We start from the raw sequence: 20,210 nt of genomic DNA, 5'->3' as shown, positions 1-20,210 counted from the left end.
GATCTATATTTCTGTTTTTGTACCAGTACCATAGTGTTTTGATTACTGTAGGTTTGTAGTGTAGTCTGAAGTGTGGGAACCTGATTTCTCCAGCTCCGTTTTTGTTTCTCAAGATTGCTTTGGCTATGCGGGGTCTTTTGTGTTTCCATACAAATTGTGAAATTTTTTTGTTCTAGTTCTGTGAAAAATGCCAGTGGTCGTTTGATAAGGATTGCATTGAATCTGTAGATTGCTTTGGGTAGTAGAGTCATTTTCACAATTTTGATTCTTCCAATCCAAGAACATGGTATATCTCTCCATCTGTTTGTATCATCTTTAATTTCTTTCATCAGTGTCTTATAATTTTCTGCATATAGGTCTTTTGTCTCCTTAGGTAGGTTTAGTCCTAGTTTTCTTTTTTTTTAATATTTATTTATTTTTGGCTGTGTTGGGTCTTCGTTTCTGTGTGAGGGCTCTCTCTAGTTGCGGCGAGTGGGGGCCACTCCTTATCACGGTGCGTGGGCCTCTCACTGTTGCGGCCTCTCTCGTTGCAGAGCACGGGCTCCAGACGCGCAGGCTCAGTAGTTGTAGCTCATGGGCCTAGTTGCTCTGCGGCATGTGGGATCTTCCCAGACCAGGGCTCGAACCCGTGTCCCCTGCATTGGCAGGCAGATTCTCAACCACTGCACCACCAGGGAAGCCCAGTCCTAGGTATTTTATTCTTTATGTTGCAATGGTAAATGCGAATGTTTCCTTAATTTCTCTTTCAGATTTTTCATCATTAGTGTATAGGAATGCAAGAGATTTCTGTGCATTAATTTTGTATCCTGCTACTTTACCAAATTCATTGATTGGCTCTAGTTGTTTTCTGGTAGCATCTTTAGGATTCTCTATGTATACTATCATCTCATCTGCAAACAGTGACAGTTTTACTTCTTCTTTTCTGATTTGGATTCCTTTTATTTCTTTTTCTTCTCTAATTGCTGTGGCTAAAACTTTCCTAACTATGTTGAATAATAGTGGTGAGAGTGGGCCACCTTGTCTTGTTCCTGATCTTAGTGGAAATGGTTTCAGTTTTTCACCATTGAGGACGATGTTGGATTGTCATATATGGCCTTTATTATGTTGAGGTAAGTTCACTGTATGCCTACTTCCTGGAGGGTTTTTATCATAAATGGGTGTTGAATTTTGTAGAAAGCTTTTTCTGCATCTATTGAGATGATCATATGTTTTTTCTCTTTCAAGTTGTTAATATGGTGTATCACATTAATTGATTTGCCTATATTGAAGAATCCTTGAATTCTTGAGATAAACCCCACTTGATCATGGTGTATGATCCTTTTAATGTGCTGTTGGATTCTGTTTGCTAGTATTTTGTTGAGGATTTTTGCATCTATGTTCATCAGTGGTACTGGCCTGTAGTTTTCTTTCTTTGTGACATCTTTGTCTGGTTTTGCTATCAGGGTGATGGTGGTCTTGTAGAATGAGTTTTGGAGTGTTCCTCTCTCTGCTGTGTTTTGGAAGAGTTTGAGAAGGATAGGTGTTAGCTCTTCTCTAAATGTTTGATAGAATTCGCCTGTGAAGCCATCTGGACCTGGGCTTTTGTTTGTTGGAAGCTTCAGTATTGGTTTTTATGTTTTACCATTTTTACCTTGATGTGAAATGAGCAGTAATTGTATGTTTTATCCAGATACCCAGAGACAGACTTTTACTTAATATGTGTACAATAAAGCAAGACCTAGAAGAATTCCAGACCCTTTAGTTATTTCCTATTTTCTCAGGCAATCTCAGATTTAATCTCTTTGCTGACTTCAGCATCTAATTTGTAGTATTTTCATTGAATGATATTTTTTGTGTGATACTGTTCCATTTGATATTATGAACATTTTATTTGCAATAAAAATAGGATTGTTCCTTTCATGAGAGAGGCCATATGTGATTCTTATTTGCAATTCTGTACTCATCTTTGTTCTTTTGCATACAAGCAATCTCCATGTTTTCCTTTGTGATTGGGCATGTAATAAGCATTCCAACCCGTGAGGAAAAGACCATCAGCAAGACTGTACATCTTGCCCTTGTGGCTGTTTCTCTTCTTACTGCCATTCTTAAGAATATGTGACAAGCCAGTTGAAATAAAATTTCCTGTGTTTAAAAAATAAATTGTATCAGGAAGCACAGAATTGTGATTTAGCACTGAAGATAAAATGTACTGCAGTACTGTGAAGGCATATTCCTGCGAAAAATGTAAGACATTTTTATATTAACAAGGTCTCCTGAAATGTAACAAAATGAACATCAGATTATAATGCAATTTGAGATTCTCAACATATGTAGTAACTTGACTGAAAAGGATTGATTAAAATCCTTTATTTTGTGACTGAATGACTTCATAACTGGCTTGATAAGAATAATCATTTGGAAACTCTGATAAATGATTTTTAAACTTTGTCACAGTTTATTTTAAACATAATGTTTTAAAACAGAGTAACACATCCAATTTTGGTTTTCCTGTTCTTTCTCCATTATGGATATTGTTTTATGCCTTTTTCACTGAATTTTCAGTTTTCTGGACAGTATCACATACTTGTTTCCTTTAATATTTATAGTGATTGTTGCATTTTTCTTTGAGTGTTAAGTGTTGAAAAGGCTCTTGGGGAAAGTATTGTCTGTTCCAAGGCCTTTTCTTTCTTCTTTTCTTTTTAGTGAAAACCTTTTACCTATCTGGAAAAACAATATGTCAATATGACTTCATTTAGGGATTGTCTTTACTATGGAATGTATCAGGATGGGTTTCAAGCTTGTTCCTATGCCCTCCACAGTAGGATTCAATGAGGAAACCCAGTAGAGATCTTGAATAGGTGCTATTTTTTTAAACTACTGCAAATCCCACTATCAGAAGTGCTGTTCTTACATTGAATAATTAAAAAAAAAATAGTTGCTGTTGTTTTAGAATTGTCCTGAAGGCAGAGAAGCATTTCTCTAATCTCCCAGCCTGTAACACTTCAGTGATCACCTCTTTTCCTTACTTCCTCTCTCTGTCTCCTCTATTACCTCCCGTCTTTCCATACTTATTAAGCACCTACTTAATAGGTGTACAAAGGAACAATATTTTTCTTCCAGTTTTATTGAGTTATAATTAACATACAACACTGTATAAGTTTAAGGTGTACAGCATCATGATTTGACTTAGATACATTATGAAATGATTACTACAATAAGTTTAGTGAACATCTGTCATCACATATAGATATAAAACTAAAGAAATAGAAAAAAATTTTCTCCTTGTGATGAGAGCTCTTAGCATTTACTCTCTTAACAACTTTTATATGTAACACAGAGCAGTGTTAATTCTATTTAACCTGCTGTACATCCCATTCTTAGTAATTATTTATCCTGTAACTGGAAGTTTGTACCTGCTGACCACCTTCATCAAATTCCCCTACCCACCATGACCCTGCCTCTGGTAACCGCAAGTCTGATCTTTTTTATGTGAGTTTGTTTGTTCGTTTTTGAAGTATAATTGACCTACGATAGTATGTTAGTTCCTGGTACATGACACAGCAATTAGATATATCTATACATTTCAAAATTATCACCATTATAATTCTAGTTGTCATCTGTCACCATACAAAGATATTACATAATTATTGACTATATTCCCCACACTGTACATTTCAAACTCATGACTCATTTATTTTGTATCTGAAATTTGTACCTTGTAATCTCCCTTACCTATTTCTCTCCTCCCTTCTGGCAACCACCTGTTTGTTCTTTGTATGTATCTATGATTCAGTTTCTGTTTGGTTATGTTTGTTCATTTGTTTTATTTTTTAGATTCCACATGTAAGTGAAATCCTATAATATTTGTCTGTCTCTGCCTGACTTATTTCCATCCATATTGTCACAACTGGAAAGATTTCCTTCTTTTTAAGGCTGAGCAATATTCCATTGCACATATATACCACATCTTCTCTATCCATTCATCTATTTATGAGCACTTGAAAATAATGTGTATTCTGCTGCTTTGGTGTGGAATGTTCTATACATATCTATTAAGTCTACCTGGTCTAATGTGTTGCTTAAGGCTGGTATATCCTTGTTGATTTTCTGTCTGGATGGTCTCTCTATTGAGGTAAATTGGGTGTTAAAGTCTGCTACTATTATTGTATTACTGTCAATTACTCCTTTTATGTCTGTTAATATTTTCTTTACATATTTAGGTGCTCCTATTTTAGGTGCATATATATTTACAACTGTTATATCTTCTTGGAATAATCATTTTATCATTCTGTAATGTCCCTCTTTGTCTCTTATTACTGTTTTTGTTTTAAAACCTATTTTGTCTGATATAAAGTACTGCTACCCTGGCTTTCATTTCATTTTCATTTGCATGTAATACTTTTTTCCATACCCTTACTTTCAATCTATGTGTGTCTTTAGATTGAAACAGGTCTCTTGTAGGCAGAATATATTTGGGTCTTCTTTTATATTCATTCAGCCACTCTATATCTTTGATTGGAGCATTTAGTCCATTTACATTTAAAGTAATTATTGATTGGTATGTCTTATTGCCATTTTGTTAATTGTTTGGGGGTTGTTTTTGTAGTTCTTTCTGTTCCTTTTTTCTTTTTGCTCTCTGCCCTTGTGATGACTGTCTTAGTGTTATATTTGGATTCCTTTCTCTGTTTTGTGTTGTATCTGTTATAGATTTTTGGTTTGTGGTTTATATATAGCTATGTATATAAATCACACACACACACACACACACACACACACACACACATATATATATATAATTATTTTAAGTTGCTGAACTCTTAGTTTAAATACATTTTAACAACCCTACATTTTGACTCCACAACATTTACTGTTTTTGACATCATATTTTACATCTTTCTGTTTTGTGTATCCCTTAACTACTTATTGTGGATGTAGATGATTTGACTACTTTTGTCTTTTAGCCTCCATACGAGCTTTATAAGGGGTTGATCTACTACCTTTACTTATATTTGCCTTTACCAGTGAAATTTTTCCTTTTGTAACTTTAATATTTCTAGTTGTGGCCTTTTCTTTTCTGCTTAGAGAAGTGCCTTTACCATATCTTAGAAGGTTGGATTCCTGGTGCTGAACTCTTTTAGCTTTTGCTCATCTGTAAAACGTTTGATCTTTCCTTCAAGTCTGAATGAGACTGCTGAGTAGAGTGTTCTTGGTTGTAAGTCTTTCTCTTTCATCATTTTAACTATATCATGCCACTCCCTTCTGGCCTACAGAGCTTCTGCTGAAAAGTCAGCTGATAGCCTTATGGGATTCCATGGTATGTAACATTGATTTTCCCTTGCTGCTTTTAATATTCTCTCTTTATCTTTAATTTTTGACATTTTAATAACAATGTATCTTAGTGTCGTCTCTTTAGTGTTGATCCTGTTTGGGACTCTCTGTGCTTCCTGGACCTGGAGGTGTGTTTCCTTTCCCAGGTTAGGGACATCTTCAGTTTTTTTGTCTTCCAATATGTCCTTTCTTTCTCTCTTTTCTTCTGGGACCCCTATAATGTGAATGTTAATATTGATGTTGTCCCAGAGGTCTCAAACTATCTTCATTTTTTTATCCTTTTTTTTTTTTTTTTTTCAGTTCAACTTGAGGGATTTCTGATACTCTGTCTTCCAGGTCAGTGATCTATTCCTCTGTATCATCTAATCTACTGTTGATTTATTCTAGTGAATTTTTTTTCCAGTGAATTTTTAATTTCAGTTATTGTATTCATCTCCTTTTGGTTCTTTTTTAAATTTTCTAACTGTTTGTTAAACTTCTGTGTTCATCCATTTTTCTCCCAAGTTCTTTGAGCATCTTTATGATTTTTATCTTGAACTCTTTATCAGGTAGATTGCTTATCGCCACTTCAGTTCATTGTTTTTCTGGGGTTTTATCTTGTTTCTTCATTTGAAACATATAAAGCAGCAAACATTTGATACACACAACAACATGCTTGATTCTCAAAAATGTGTGCTAAGGCAAAGAAGACAGTTATTGTATGATTTGTAAGTACATGAAACATTAGAGGCAAAACTAATCTAGATTTATAGAAATATATAGAATACAAATATATAGAAAAGCTCTTCTGCTCTCATGGAATTTAGTTCAATTTTAGCAGAGAGGTAAGATCAGTCTTCAAGTGTGTTCTGAACAAGTTCATGAGTGACAAATAAGTACAACCATCTAAGAGCTAGAAGGGCTGGTAACAAAAAAGGAGAAATTCATCTTCTCTATCAGCAATGGTAAATGGCCAGACACAGGACTGTAGTCAAGCCACAGCAATATTTTGTTCAACCCAGGTGGTGGCTTATTTTTCACCCTAAGTTAAATATTTTCTGACATTTGGGAATTGGGAGATTTCACATGAAAATAAATATCAATTTTTGACCTTCTCTTGAAAAGACCAGAATCCTCAGTATCCTGAAGCCTGCTTTCCCTGCTGGCAGTAATAAGTTAAAGCTGAGTGCCTTAGTCTCATCAGGCAATCTCTGGCCTCCTCCACCCATCTAGCTCCTACATATGTCCATACTTCTTGCTTTTACCAAAAAGTGTCTGAGCTAATGAGCTCTGATATGTACATCTCTGGCGCCTATTTCCTTTCACTTTTCCTCTGCTGCCTTGCTGACACCATCTTATATCAGGCCCCCAGTGATACATACTCAGCAGTCAGAGAGCTTCCTACAGAATCCACCTCATTCCCATCTCTCCCACTCAGTGCAACATGCCTTTGCCAGTAGGCAGCATCCTATAGGTCAGGATGAAAGTTAAGAGGAGAGGCAGGGGGAGGGGCAAGATGGCGGAAGAGTAAGACGCGGAGATCACCTTCCTTCCCACAGATACAGTAGAAATACATCTACACGTGGAACTGCTCCTACAGAACACCCACTGAACGCTGGCAGAAGACGTCAGACCTCCCAAAAGGCAAGAAAATCCCCACGTATTTGGGTAGGGTAAAAGAAAAAAGAAATAACAGAGACAAAAGAATAGGGACGGGACCTGCGCCAGTGGGAGGGAGCTGTGAAGGAGGAAAGGTTTCCAGGCACTAGGAAGCCCCTTTGCGGGCAGAGACTGCGGGTGGCAGAGGGGGGAAGCTTCGGAGCCGCGGAGGAGAGCGCAGCCACAGGAGTGCAGAGGGCAAAGCGGAGAGATTCCCGCACAGAGGCTCGGCGCCAACCAGCACTCACCAGCCCGAGAGGCTTGTCTGCTTACTCGCCAGGGCGGGCGGGGGCTGGGAGCTGAGGCTCGGGCTTTGGTGCTAGCCGGGAGGGAGTCCGGGAAAAAGTCTGCAGCTGCCGAAGAGGCAAGAGACTTTTTCTTGCCTCTTTGTTTCACGGCGCACAAGGAGAGGGGATTCAGAGCGCTGCCTAAACGAAATCCAGAGACGGGTGCGAGCCGCGCGGCTATCAGCGCGGATCCCACAGCAACAGGGGCGCAGAGGGAAAAACGGAGAGATTCCCGCACAGAGGCTCAGCGCCGAGCAGTGCTCACCAGCCCGAGAGGCTTGTCTGCTCACCCGCTGGGGCAGGCGGGGCTGGGAGCTGAGGCGCGGGCTTCGGTCGGATCAGGGAGAGGACTGGGGTTGGCGGCATGAACACAGCCTGAAGGGGTTGGCGTGCCGCAGCGAGCCGGGAGGGAGCCTGAGAGGAGGTCTGCAGCCGCTGAAGGGGCAAGAGACTTTTTCTTGCCTCTTTGTTTCACGGCACGCAAGGAGAGGGGATTCAGAGCGCCACCTAGATGAACTCCAGAGGCGGGCGCGAGCCGCGGCTAACAACGCGGACCCCAGAGACGGGCGCAAGCCGCGGCCATCAACGCGGACCCCAGAGACTGGTAGGAAACGCTAAGGCTGCTGCTGCCGCCACCAAGAAGCCTGTGTGCGAGCACAGGTCACTCTCCACACTGCCCCTCCCGGGAGCCTGTGCAGCTCGGCACTGCCAGGCTCCCGTGATCTGGGGACAACTTCCCTGGGAGAACACACGGTGCGCCTCAGGCTGCTGCAACGTCACGACGCCTCTGACGCCGCAGGCTCGCCCCACCTCCTCCGTACCACTCCCTCCCCCGGCCTGAGTGAGCCAGAGCCCCCGAAGCAGCTGCTCCTTTAACCCCGTTCTGTCTGGGCGGGGAACGGACACCCTCAGGCGACGTACATGCAGAGGCGGGTCCAAATCCAAAGCTGAACGCTGGGAGCTGTACGAACAAAGAAGAGAAAGGGAAATCTCCCCCAGCAGCCTCAGAAGCAGCAGATTAAAGCTCCACAAACAACTTGATGTGCCTGCATCTGTTGAATACCTGAATAGACAACGAATCATCCCAAATTCAAAAGGTGGATTTTAGGAGCAGGATATATTAATTTCCCCTTTTCCTTTTTTTGTGAGTGTATATGTGTATGCTTCTGGGTGAGATTTTGTCTGTATAGCTTTGCTTTCACCATCAGTCCTAGGGTTAGGTCTGTCCATTTTTTTTTTTTTTTTTACTTAAAAAAATTTTTTTTCCCTAATATATGCTTTCTTAATAATTTTTTCCGTATTTTCTATTTTTAGAAATTAAAAAATTTTTTAATAAGTTTTTTCATATTTTTTATTGTAAAAAATTAAAAAATTTTTTTCTTAATAAATTTTTTTCTTAAAATTTTTTTTTATTTTTTACTATAAAAAATTAATAAATCTATTTTTAAAAATTAAAAAAAATTTTTTCCGAATACATTTATTCTTAATAATTTTTTTCTTATTTTTTATTATAATAGCTTTATTTTATTTTATTTTATCTTCCTTTTATCTTTCTATTTTTTTCTCCCTTATATTCTGAGCTGTGTGGATGAAAGGCTCTTGGTGCTCCAGCCAGGCATCAGGGCTGTGCCTCTGAGGTGGGAGAGCCAACTTCAGGACACTGGTCCACAAGAGACCTACCAGCTCCACGTAATACCAAATGGCAAAAATCTCTCAGAGATCTCCATCTCAACATCAAGACCCAGCTTCACTCAACGACCAGCAAGCTACAGGGCTGGACACCCTATGCCAAACAACTAGCAAGACAGGAACACAGCCCCATCCATTAGCAGGGAGGCTGCCTAAAATCATAAGGCCACAGACACCCCAAAACACACCATCAGACGTGGATGTGCCCACCAGAGAGACAAGATTCAACCTCATCCACCAGAACACAGGCAATAGTCCCCTCCACCAGGAAGCCTAAACAGCCCACTGAACCAACCTTAGCCACTGGGGACAGGTACCAAAAACAATGGGAACTACGAACCTGCAGCCTGTGAAAAGGAGACCCCAAACACAGTAAGATAAGCAAAATGAGAAGACAGAAAAACACACAGCAGATGAAGGAGCAGGGTCAAAACACACCAGACCTAACAAATGAAGAGGAAATAGGTAGTCTACCTGAAAAAGAATTCAGAATAATGATAGTAAGGATGATCCAAAATCTTGGAAATAGAATAGACAAAATGCAAGAAACATTTAACAAGGATGTAGAAGAACTAAAGAGGAACCAAGCAATGATGAAAAACACAATAAATGAAATTAAAAATACTCTAGATGGGATCAATAGCAGAATAACTGAGGCAGAAGAAAGGATAAGTGACCTGGAAGATAAAATGGTGGAAATAACTACTGCAGAGCAGGATAAAGAAAAAAGAATGAAAAGAACTGAGGACAGTCTCAGAGACCTCTGGGACAGCATTAAACGCACCAACATTCGAATTCTAGGGGTCCCAGAAGAAGAGAAAAAGAAAGGGACTGTGAAAATATTTGAAGAGATTATAGTTGAAAACTTCCCTAATATGGGAAAGGAAATAGTTAATCAAGTCCAGGAAGCACAGAGAGTCCCATACAGGATAAACCCAAGGAGAAACACGCCAAGACACATATTAATCAAACTATCAAAAATTAAATATAAAGAAAACATATTAAAAGCAGCAAGGGAAAAACAACAAATAACACACAAGGGAATCCCCATAAGGTTAACATCTGATCTTTCAGCAGAAACTCTGCAAGCCAGAAGGGAGTGGCAGGATATACTTAAAGTCATGAAGGAGAAAAACCTACAACCAAGGTTACTCTACCCAGCAAGGATCTCATTCAGATGTGATGGAGAAATTAAAACCTTTACAGACAAGCAAAAGCTGAGAGAGTTCAGCACCACCAAACCAGCTTTACAACAAATGCTAAAGGAACTTCTCTAGGCAAGAAACACAAGAGAAGGAAAACACCTAAAATAACAAACCCAAAACATTTAAGAAAATGGGAATGGGAACATACATATCGATCATTACCTTGAATATAAATGGATTAAATGCTCCCACCAAAAGACACAGACTGGCTGAATGGATACAAAAACAAAACCCATATATATGCTGTCTACAAGAGACCCACTTCAGACCTAGAGACACATACAGACTGAAAGTGAGGGGATGGAAAAAGATATTCCATGCAAATGGAAATCAAAAGAAAGCTGGAGTAGCAATTCTCATATCAGACAAAATAGACTTTAAAATAAAGACTATTACAAGAGGCAAAGAAGGACACTATATAATGATCAAGGGATCGATCCAAGAGGAAGGTATAACAATTGTAAATATTTATGCACCCAACATAGGAGCACCTCAATACATAAGGCAAATACTAACAGCCATAAAAGGGGAAATTGACAGTAACACAATCATAGTAGGGGACTTTAACACCCCACTTTCACCAATGGACAGATCATCCAAAATGAAAATAAATAAGGAAACACAGCTTTAAATGATACATTAAACAAGATGGACTTAATTGATATTTATAGGACATTCCACCCAAAAACAACAGAATACACATTTTTCTCAAGTGCGCATGGAACATTCTCCAGGATAGATATATCTTGGGTCACAAATCAAGCCTTGGAAAATTTAAGAAAATGGAAATCGTATCAAGTATCTTTTCCGACCACAACGCTATGAGACTAGATATCAATTACAGGAAAAGATCTGTAAAAAATACAAACACATGGAGGCTACACAATACACTACTTAATAACGAAGTGATCACTGAAGAAATAAAAGGGGAAATCAAAAAATACCTAGAAACAAATGACAATGGAGATACGACGACCCAAAACCTATGGGACGCAGCAAAAGCAGTGCTAAGAGGGAAGTTTATAGCAATACAAGCCTACCTCAAGAAACAGGAAACATCTCGAATAAACAACCTAACCTTGCACCTAAAGCAATTAGAGATAGAAGAACAAAAAAACCCCAAAGCTAGCAGTAGGAAAGAAATCATAAAGATCAGGTCAGAAATAAATGAAAAAGAAATGAAGGAAACAATAGCAAAAATCAATAAAACTAAAAGCTGGTTCTTTGAGAAGATAAACAAAATTGATAAACCATTAGCCAGACTCATCAAGAGAAAAAGGGAGAAGACTCAAATCAATAGAATTAGAAATGAAAAAGGAGAAGTAACCACTGACACTGCAGAAATACAAAAGATCATGAGAGATTAGTACAAGCAACTCTACGCCAATAAAATGGACAACCTGGAAGAAATGGACAGATTCTTAGAAATGCACAAACTGTCAAGACTGAAACAGGAAGAAATAGAAAATATGAACAGACCAATCACAAGCACTGAAATTGAAACTGTGATTAAAAACCTTCCAACAAACAAAAGCCCAGGACCAGATGGCTTCACAGGTGAATTCTATCAAACATTTAGAGAAGAGCTAACACCTATCCTTCTCAAACTCTTCCAAAATATTGCAGAGGGAGGAACACTCCCAAACTCATTCTATGAGGCCACCATCACCCTGATACCAAAACCAGACAAAGATGTCACAAAGAAAGAAAACTACAGGCCAATATCACTGATGAACATAGATGCAAAAATCCTCAACAAAATACTCGCAAACAGGATCCAACAGCACATCAAAATGATCATACACCATGATCAAGTGGGGTTCATCCCAGGAATGCAAGGATTCTTCAATATACGTAAATCAATCAATGTGATACACCATATTAACAAATTGAAGGAGAAAAACCATATGATCATCTCAATAGATGCAGAGAAAGCTTTCGACAAAATTCAACACCCATTTATGATAAAAGCCCTGCAGAAAGTAGGCATAGAGGGAACTTTCCTCAACATAATAAAGGCCATATATGACAAACCCACAGCCAACATTGTCCTCAATGGTGAAAAACTGAAACCATTTCCACTAAGATCAGGAACAAGACAAGGTTGCCCACTGTCACCACTATTATTCAACACAGTTTTGGAAGTGTTAGCCACAGCAATCAGAGAAGAAAAAGAAATAAAAGGAATCCAAATCGGAAAAGAAGAAGTAAAGCTGTCACTGTTTGCAGATGACATGATACTATACATAGAGAATCCTAAAGATGCTACCAGAAAACTCCTAGAGCTAATCAATGAATTTGGTAAAGTAGCAGGATACAAAATTAATGCACAGAAATCTCTTGCATTTCTATACACTAATGACGAAAAATCTGAAAGTGAAATTAAGAAAACACTCCCGTTTACCATTGCAACAAAAAGAATAAAATATCTAGGAATAAACCTACCTAAGGAGACAAAAGACCTGTATGCAGAAAATTATAAGACACTGATGAAAGAAAGTAAAGATGATACAAATAGATGGAAAGATATACCATGTTCCTGGATTGGAAGAATCAACATTGTGAAAATGACTCTACTACCCAAAGCAATCTACAGATTCAATGCAATCCCTATCAAACTACCACTGGCATTTTTCACAGAACTAGAACAAAAAATTTCACAATTTGTATGGAAACACAAAAGACCCCGAATAGCCAAAGCAATCTTGAGAACGAAAAATGGAGCTGGGGGAATCAGGCTCCCTGACTTCAGACTATATTACAAAGCTTCAGTAATCAAGACAGTTTGGTACTGGCACAAAAACAGAAATATAGATCAATGGAACCGGATAGAAAGCCCAGAGATAAACCCACACACATATGGTCACCTTATCTTTGATAAAGGAGGCAAGCATATACAGTGGAGAAAAGACAGCCTCTTCAATAAGTGGTGCTGGGAAAATTGGACAGATACATGTAAAAGTATGAAATTAGAATACTCCCTGACACCATGCACAAAAATAAACTCCAAATGGATTAAAGACCTAAGTGTAAGGCCAGACACTATCAAACTCTTAGAGGAAAACATAGGCAGAACACTCTATGACATACATCACAGCAAGATTCTTTTTGACCCAGCTCCCAGAGAAATGGAAATAAGAACACAAATAAACAAATGGGACCTAATGAAACTTAAAAGCTTTTGCACAGCAAAGGAAACCATAAACAAGACCAAAAGACAACCATCAGAATGGGAGAAAATATTTGCAAATGAAGCAACTGACAAAGGATTAATCTCCAAGATTTACAAGCAGCTCATGCAGCTCAATAACAAAAAAACGAACAACCCAATCCAAAAATGGGCAGAAGACCTAAATAGACATTTCTCCAAAGAAGATATACAGATGGCCTACAGACACATGAAAGAATGCTCAACATCATTAATCATTAGAGAAATGCAAATCAAAACTACAATGAGATATCATCTCACACCGGTCAGAATGGCCAGCATCAAAAAATCTAGAAACAATAAATGCTGGAGAGGGTGTGGAGGAAAGGGAACTCTCTTGCACTGTTGGTGGGAATGTAAATTGATACAGCCACTATGGAGAACAGTATGGAGCTTCCTTAAAAAACTACAAATAGAATTACCATACGACCCAGCAATCCCACTACTGGGCATATACCCTGAGAAAACCATAGTTCAAAAAGAGTCATGTACCACAATGTTCATTGCAGCTCTATTTACAATAGCCAGGACATGGAAGCAACCTAAATGTCCATCGACAGATGAATGGATAAAGAAGAGGTGGCACATATATATAATGGAATATTACTCAGCCATAAAAAGAAATGAAATGGAGGTATTTGTAATGTGGTGGATGGAGTTAGAGTCTGTCATACAGAGTGAAGTAAGTCAGAAAGAGAAAAACAAATACAGTATGCTAACACATATATACGGAATCTAAAGAAAAAAAAAGGCCATGAAGAACCTAGTGGCAAGACGGGAATAAAGACACAGACCTACTAGAGAATGGACTTGAGGATATGGGGAGGGGGTGGGGTGAGATGTGACAGGGTGAGAGAGTGTCATGGACATATATACACTACCAAATGTAAAATAGGTAGCTAGTGGGAAGCAGCCGCATAGCACAGGGAGATCAGCTCGGTGCTTTGTGACCACCTAGAGGGGTGGGATGGGGAGGGTGGGAGGGAGGGAGATGCAAGAGGGAAGAGATATGGGAACATATTGTATATGTATAACTGATTCACTTTGTTATAAAGCAGAAGCTAACACACCATTGTAAGGCAATTATAGTTCAATAAAGATGTTTAAAAAAAAAAAAAAGGAGGAGAGGCAGGGTCATTGCCAGAGTGGGAGTCTAAAGTAGATGCCATAAGTTATAGGCCTAAGACAAGAGGGTCAGGATGAATAAATTAGCAGAAGTTGTGGGTAAATAGAGAACAAGAAGGCAAAGTACAAAGATGAACTAAAAAGGGGACTGGAAATGGCCAATAAGCACATGAAAAGATGCTCAACATTATCAGACATTAGGGAGGTTAAAATTAAATCCACAGTGAGACACCACTACACATCCACTAGGATGACCAAAATTAAAAAGACTGACAATACCAGTGGATGTAGAGCAACTGGAATTCCCATATGTTGCTAGCAGGAATGTAAAGTAGTACAACCACAGTAAAAAACAAGATCTTACTGTATAGCACAGGGAACTATATTCAATATCCTGTGATAAAGCATAATGGAAAAGAATATGAAAAAAGATTATGTATATATATGTATAAGTGAATCACTTTGCTGTACACCAGAAACTAACACAACATTATAAATCAACTATACATCAATAATAAATAAATAAATAAATAAATAAATAAATAAATAAATAAATAAATAAAATGGTACAGCCACTTTGGAAAATAGTTTGGCAGTTAATAGTGTATACAGGTTAAACATACACTTACTGTAGGTGTTTACCCCTCAGGAATGAAGACATGTGGCCATCAAACCCTTTTACATGAATGTTGATAGCAACTTTATTCATAAGCCCCATACTGAAAACAACCCAAATGCCCATATGTAAGTAATGGATAAACAAATGTAGACTGTCCAAGGGTCTGAAAGAACTTTTTGAAGTGATAGAAATCTTCTATCTACATCTTGATCGTGATGGTGGCTACACAGGTGTGTATAGCTGTTACAGGTGTGTATAGTCGTATATAGGCATGTGTAGTATATAGAACTATATACTTAAACTATGTGTATATTATTGTAAGTAAGTTTTACCATAATAAAGTTGATTAAATAAAAATACTTAAAAATAAAACAGGACAGGCAGTCATAGGAGGGAGACAAATGGACAACCAAGACAGGAAGCAAAGCAGGGGTGAGCAGCAAAAGGCATAAGATATTATAAACAAAGACGACAAGGTGCTAACTTGGGGCCCAGATGGATTCTTGAAAATCCTCCCAGTGAAATTGCAGTTCTAATCATACCAATTGTCTTATTATCTCTGTAAGTCCTTGCTAATTCTTCTCTTATGCTGGTAATCAGTCTGTTTCCTAGAAACTGACATGACTTCCTTCTTTCTTCTCTAATTCCTACCCTTAAATCAATTGCTGTTTTTCCCTTGAAGTTATCTCTTTACTGCCCCTGCCCTAGCTTAATAATTCTTGAATGAATCTGTATCATGCAGTTAAGACCTTTGTTACTTTCTAGTTGGGTTGCTTTTACCTACAAGTTTACTGTAAACTGGTTAAAGGAAGATTTCTTATATTTATACCCTTGTTACCTCCTTTCCCACATCCCATGCAATGTTCAGGGAAATGTGTCAGCATATGTCTTTAATTTGTCCCCTCTTTTCATCCCCCCCCCCCACTATCCTAGGTTGTTGTCTCTTGCATGGTCTATTGCAGTATTTCTTTTCCTTTCTTATAGCTCCTTGTTGTCCAGACAGCAGTGAGATTGATGCCTTTTTAAAGTAAATCAGATGATTTTACTCATTTCCTTTAAATGCTTCTATATCTTCCCATTGCACTTAGAGTAAAATCTAGTCCCTCCCACCTCGACACTGTCTTCACCATCCACATTTCCCCTATGCACTGTGCCTCACCAAACCAAGCCCTCTCCCAGCCCAGGGCCTCTGTGCTGCTCTTCTTTCTCCTAGAATCCTTTTTTTCCACTCTTTCTATGGCTTCTCATGTTTCAAAGTTCAATTGGAATGTCATTCCTCTGAGACCTCTGCAAAGGGGTATCCGCCTCCCGGCAGAAAAAATATTTTATATCACATAACCTTGTTTATTTCTTTTCAGGGAACTTAGCATATCTGAAATCTACCTTGATTATGTATTTCTTTAATGGCTTATCGTTCATCTCCTTCCATCAGTTAATAACCAACAAGAAGACAGAGATCTTTTCTACCTTGTTTGTTGCTATATCCCCAACACCTAGCATGGGGCTTGGCTTTTTGAAGACACTCAATAAATAATCATTGACTGAATGACAAGTGAAAATATAGTAGGCAAATAATAACCACTCAGTGTTTGCTCTTGTTTTTCCTGAATTTTCTTTTCCTAAAGCTCTTTTTTTTTTTACCTAATTTTTACAGGTACTTCTATTGTGACTATAAAAGCTTTTGCTACTGACTCAGTTCGGGACAACATTAAATATTCAATTTTTAGTGGAAATGAAGATGGAGTTTTTTCCTTGTGCTCCAACTCAGGTAATCCTTCTCTACCTTCTAATAGCTTTATTTTCTGCTCCACTTAATGTTACTAATAAGACATACTTCTGCAAAGAAAACTCAAAATTTGAAAGGTAGAAATTGTTAGAGGTAAATAGTTTAAAAGGTAAACAACAAAGAGTTTTTTATGCTGGCTGATGAGAAATCAAGAACTATTTGTTTATATGTACTCCTTAAGAATTCTATTCACATTTCTAAATTAAACAGTACCTATCCTACCCTACTTGTTATTTGATGATAACATGGTTTCTACTTATGATTTACCTATCCATTTGGGAGAATTGGAGATGTAGTAGGGAGATCAGTGAGAATGGGTTTGAATTGAAAATAAGCACACATGTGTAGCCTTAGGAAATTTTCATCAGAGATTCTTCTGATTCGCCACTTAATGTCAACAGTGCAACAAAAAAAGATGGCTGGAAAGGTTTCTATGTGGTGGTAAAGAAATTACTTCCAAATACAGCATGTATTAAATTTAGCTTTAATAAGACCATTGTTGTGCTTTAAATGAATACCAATTGATTATTTGGAACATACTTTTTTTAACTAACAACTATGTAGTGGATATATATCTACTGCTTCGTTGTCAACCTCAAGAAGAATGTTTTTAATAATTTCTATATTACCATACAACCGCCTTATTTAATCCATACTATGTGCACATGGGAAGAATTGAGAGGGCTCATTTCTTAAGCAAAAGCCTTCTCATCCAGGATAGCGTTACGACTTTTTGGTCCATGCAGCCTTTGCTCAGCAACCTCTCTAAGGTAGCCTGCAAGATGTCTTCATCTCTTCACCCTATCATTTGGTTAAAGGGTGATGCAGGAAGCCTGTTGGCAAGAAGGCCATTTGCAAACACCACCAAGCCTTAAGTTTCTAGCAGTCGGTGTCTGAGGGTTCTGGGAAAGGAGTTGAGATTAGAACGTTGAGGAAGAAGGTGAATATCAGAGTATGCACATTTTCCCAGGTCACCCAAATCCTTCCACCATCACACACCTAACATGGCCCAGGTTTGGCCTTATTTTCTATAGTCTCTCATTAAAATGCAGATAAAATATGCCTAGGGTTAGTTCAAATAGGTCATCCATAGAAAACTCTTTATTTTTTAATTAAGTAGTCATTTATTTAAGTTGAAATGTATTTCAAAATTTTATTGTGAAATAGCTACAAGATGATATGTTGAGGTATACAACTGTTTTAATGGACAGTAGTAAAATAAAAGCCCATGTCTTTGCCACCCATCTCCAGAGATGAGACATTGCTAGAACCTCAGGAAGCCCCTGTGTGTCCTTTCCCTCTCACATCTGTCTTATTTCACCCCAGAGGTCATTGGCAAATCAGTAATCTGAATTTGGTATTGATCCCTGCTTTTTTTTCATTATAATTTTCCCACCCAATTTGAATCCCTATAAAATGCATTATTTAGTTTTACTTTGATTTAAACATCATAATAGAATTATGTTGAATGAACTCCTCTATGACTTGATTTTTTGCTCAACATTTTTACTATGATGTGTAGTGCATAAGCCATTATGAACACATTAAGGAAGAATAGCAAAGAATGATATGTACCTGCTGCCAAGGCTATAAAATAGAACACCACCATTATCACCGATGCTCCCTTTGGGCCCTTTTGTGATTGCATCTTTTCTCTTCACTGCCCCAGGCTGATTAATGCCCAGACTTCAAGGATAATCATCCCATTGTGACTTACAGTAAATGTATTCCTACAAATAGGAATATAGTAAAAGCATTGATTTGCTTTTAAATTTATATAAATGGATTCATACTCTATGTATTCCATTGATAGTAAGTTTTTAAAATTCAAGTTAGAATCACCCATGTTAATGTGTGTAGCTGGGTTCTTTAATTTTCATTGCTTTACGGTATTCTATTGTAAGTCTATATCACAACTTATTTATCAATGTGCTGTTGATGGACAGCAAGGTTTCTCTGTCTGGGGATATAATGAACAATCTTGTATGTGTCTTCTGGTGCACATGTAAGGAGTTCTGTAGGCCCTAGAGTGTAGGTTGGGCATGTATCTCAGAGGGTGCCTATGTTCAGCTATACAGATAGTGCCAAATTGTGTTATGAAGTGGTTCCTCCGACTTTACATTCCACCAGCATTGAATGAGAACTGTCACAGTTGTTCATGTCCTACTTTCTATTGCCAATCTGGTGGGTGTGAAATGTTATCCCACTGTGGCTATAACTTACATTTCCCTTAGTACGAATATATTTGAGCATTTTTTTTATAGTTTATTGACTATTTCTGTTTTCTTCTGTGTGAAATGCATATTGATATCTTTTGCCTGTTTTTCTGCTAAGTTGTTTGTGTTTTTCTTGCTGAAGTGTAAGGATTTTTAATATATTTTATTAGTGTTTATCCTTTGTTTTTTGTTACAATTTTTTATTTTTGTAATTTGTGACTTGTCTTTCACTCTCATTAAGGCACATTTTGAGTTTAACGTTAGAATGAATCAGTCTTATTTTATGATTTGCCTCTTTTGTAGGCTGTTTAAGAAATTCTTCCTCACCCTGAGATCATGAAGATATTCTTATATTGTCTTTTAAAATTTTTATAGTTTTCCTGTGTTTCACATTTACATCTTTAGTGCATCTAGGATTGATTTTTGTGTTTTACATGAGTTAGAGATAGCTTTTCTTTTTTTCTTTTCCTCTCTTCTCCTCTCCTCTCCTCTTCTCTCCTCTCCTCTCTTCTTCTCTCCTTTCCTTTTCCTTTCTTGTTTTTCAACCAGGACTCCCAGTTATTCCAATGGCCTTATTACCCTGTGATCTGCAGTACCAGCATGGTCATACATCATGTTTCCTGACTCTACTGGACTCTCGACTCTTTTCCATTCTTCTTTTTGTCTATCCACACACTGACACCACACTGTCTTAATTACATTTGCTTTATAAATCTTCATATCAGGGAAGCAGCAACCCCACAATATTTACCCCATCTTCATATTCTTTCTCATGAGTATATTAGCTGTTACTGTCTATCTGGCTCTAATATAAAGCATTGTATCCACTTGTTAAGTTTTACACACACACACATGCCTATTGGGATTGTTTTTCCATGGAAAGGATATTTATTCATGAATTTTGGGATTATATACAGCTGTTCACACCTTCATGCATGTAACCCATATAACTATGACATACACATTTGATTTCAGGTGGAACCTTACCCTACTTAACAACAACAACAACAAAAAATCTCAAAAAAATCATATAGCTCCAATCTAGAATTTAAGTAACTTAATCATCAGGACAAACTGTCCTTCTTTTAAATCTCACAAAGTCCTGCATAGCTATGCATTGTAGGTAATAA

General features: G+C 37.8%; 1 protein-coding gene across 1 annotated transcript in view; it reads left to right on the top strand.

Moving 5' to 3' along the window:
• The window catches only part of DCHS2 (dachsous cadherin-related 2), a 335,957-nt gene that overhangs the window by 280,702 nt on the left and 35,045 nt on the right, over positions 1–20,210 (top strand). The window contains exon 15 of the mRNA XM_059923955.1: positions 16,733–16,846. Coding sequence (XP_059779938.1) covers positions 16,733–16,846 — 114 coding nt within the window. The remainder of the gene's footprint in view (positions 1–16,732; positions 16,847–20,210) is intronic.

Source organism: Balaenoptera ricei, chromosome 5 (assembly GCF_028023285.1).
Source record: "Balaenoptera ricei isolate mBalRic1 chromosome 5, mBalRic1.hap2, whole genome shotgun sequence".
Classification (NCBI taxonomy): domain Eukaryota; kingdom Metazoa; phylum Chordata; class Mammalia; order Artiodactyla; family Balaenopteridae; genus Balaenoptera; species Balaenoptera ricei.
Note: the sequence above shows the minus strand (reverse complement) of the source record. Positions and strands in the feature narration are given on the sequence as shown.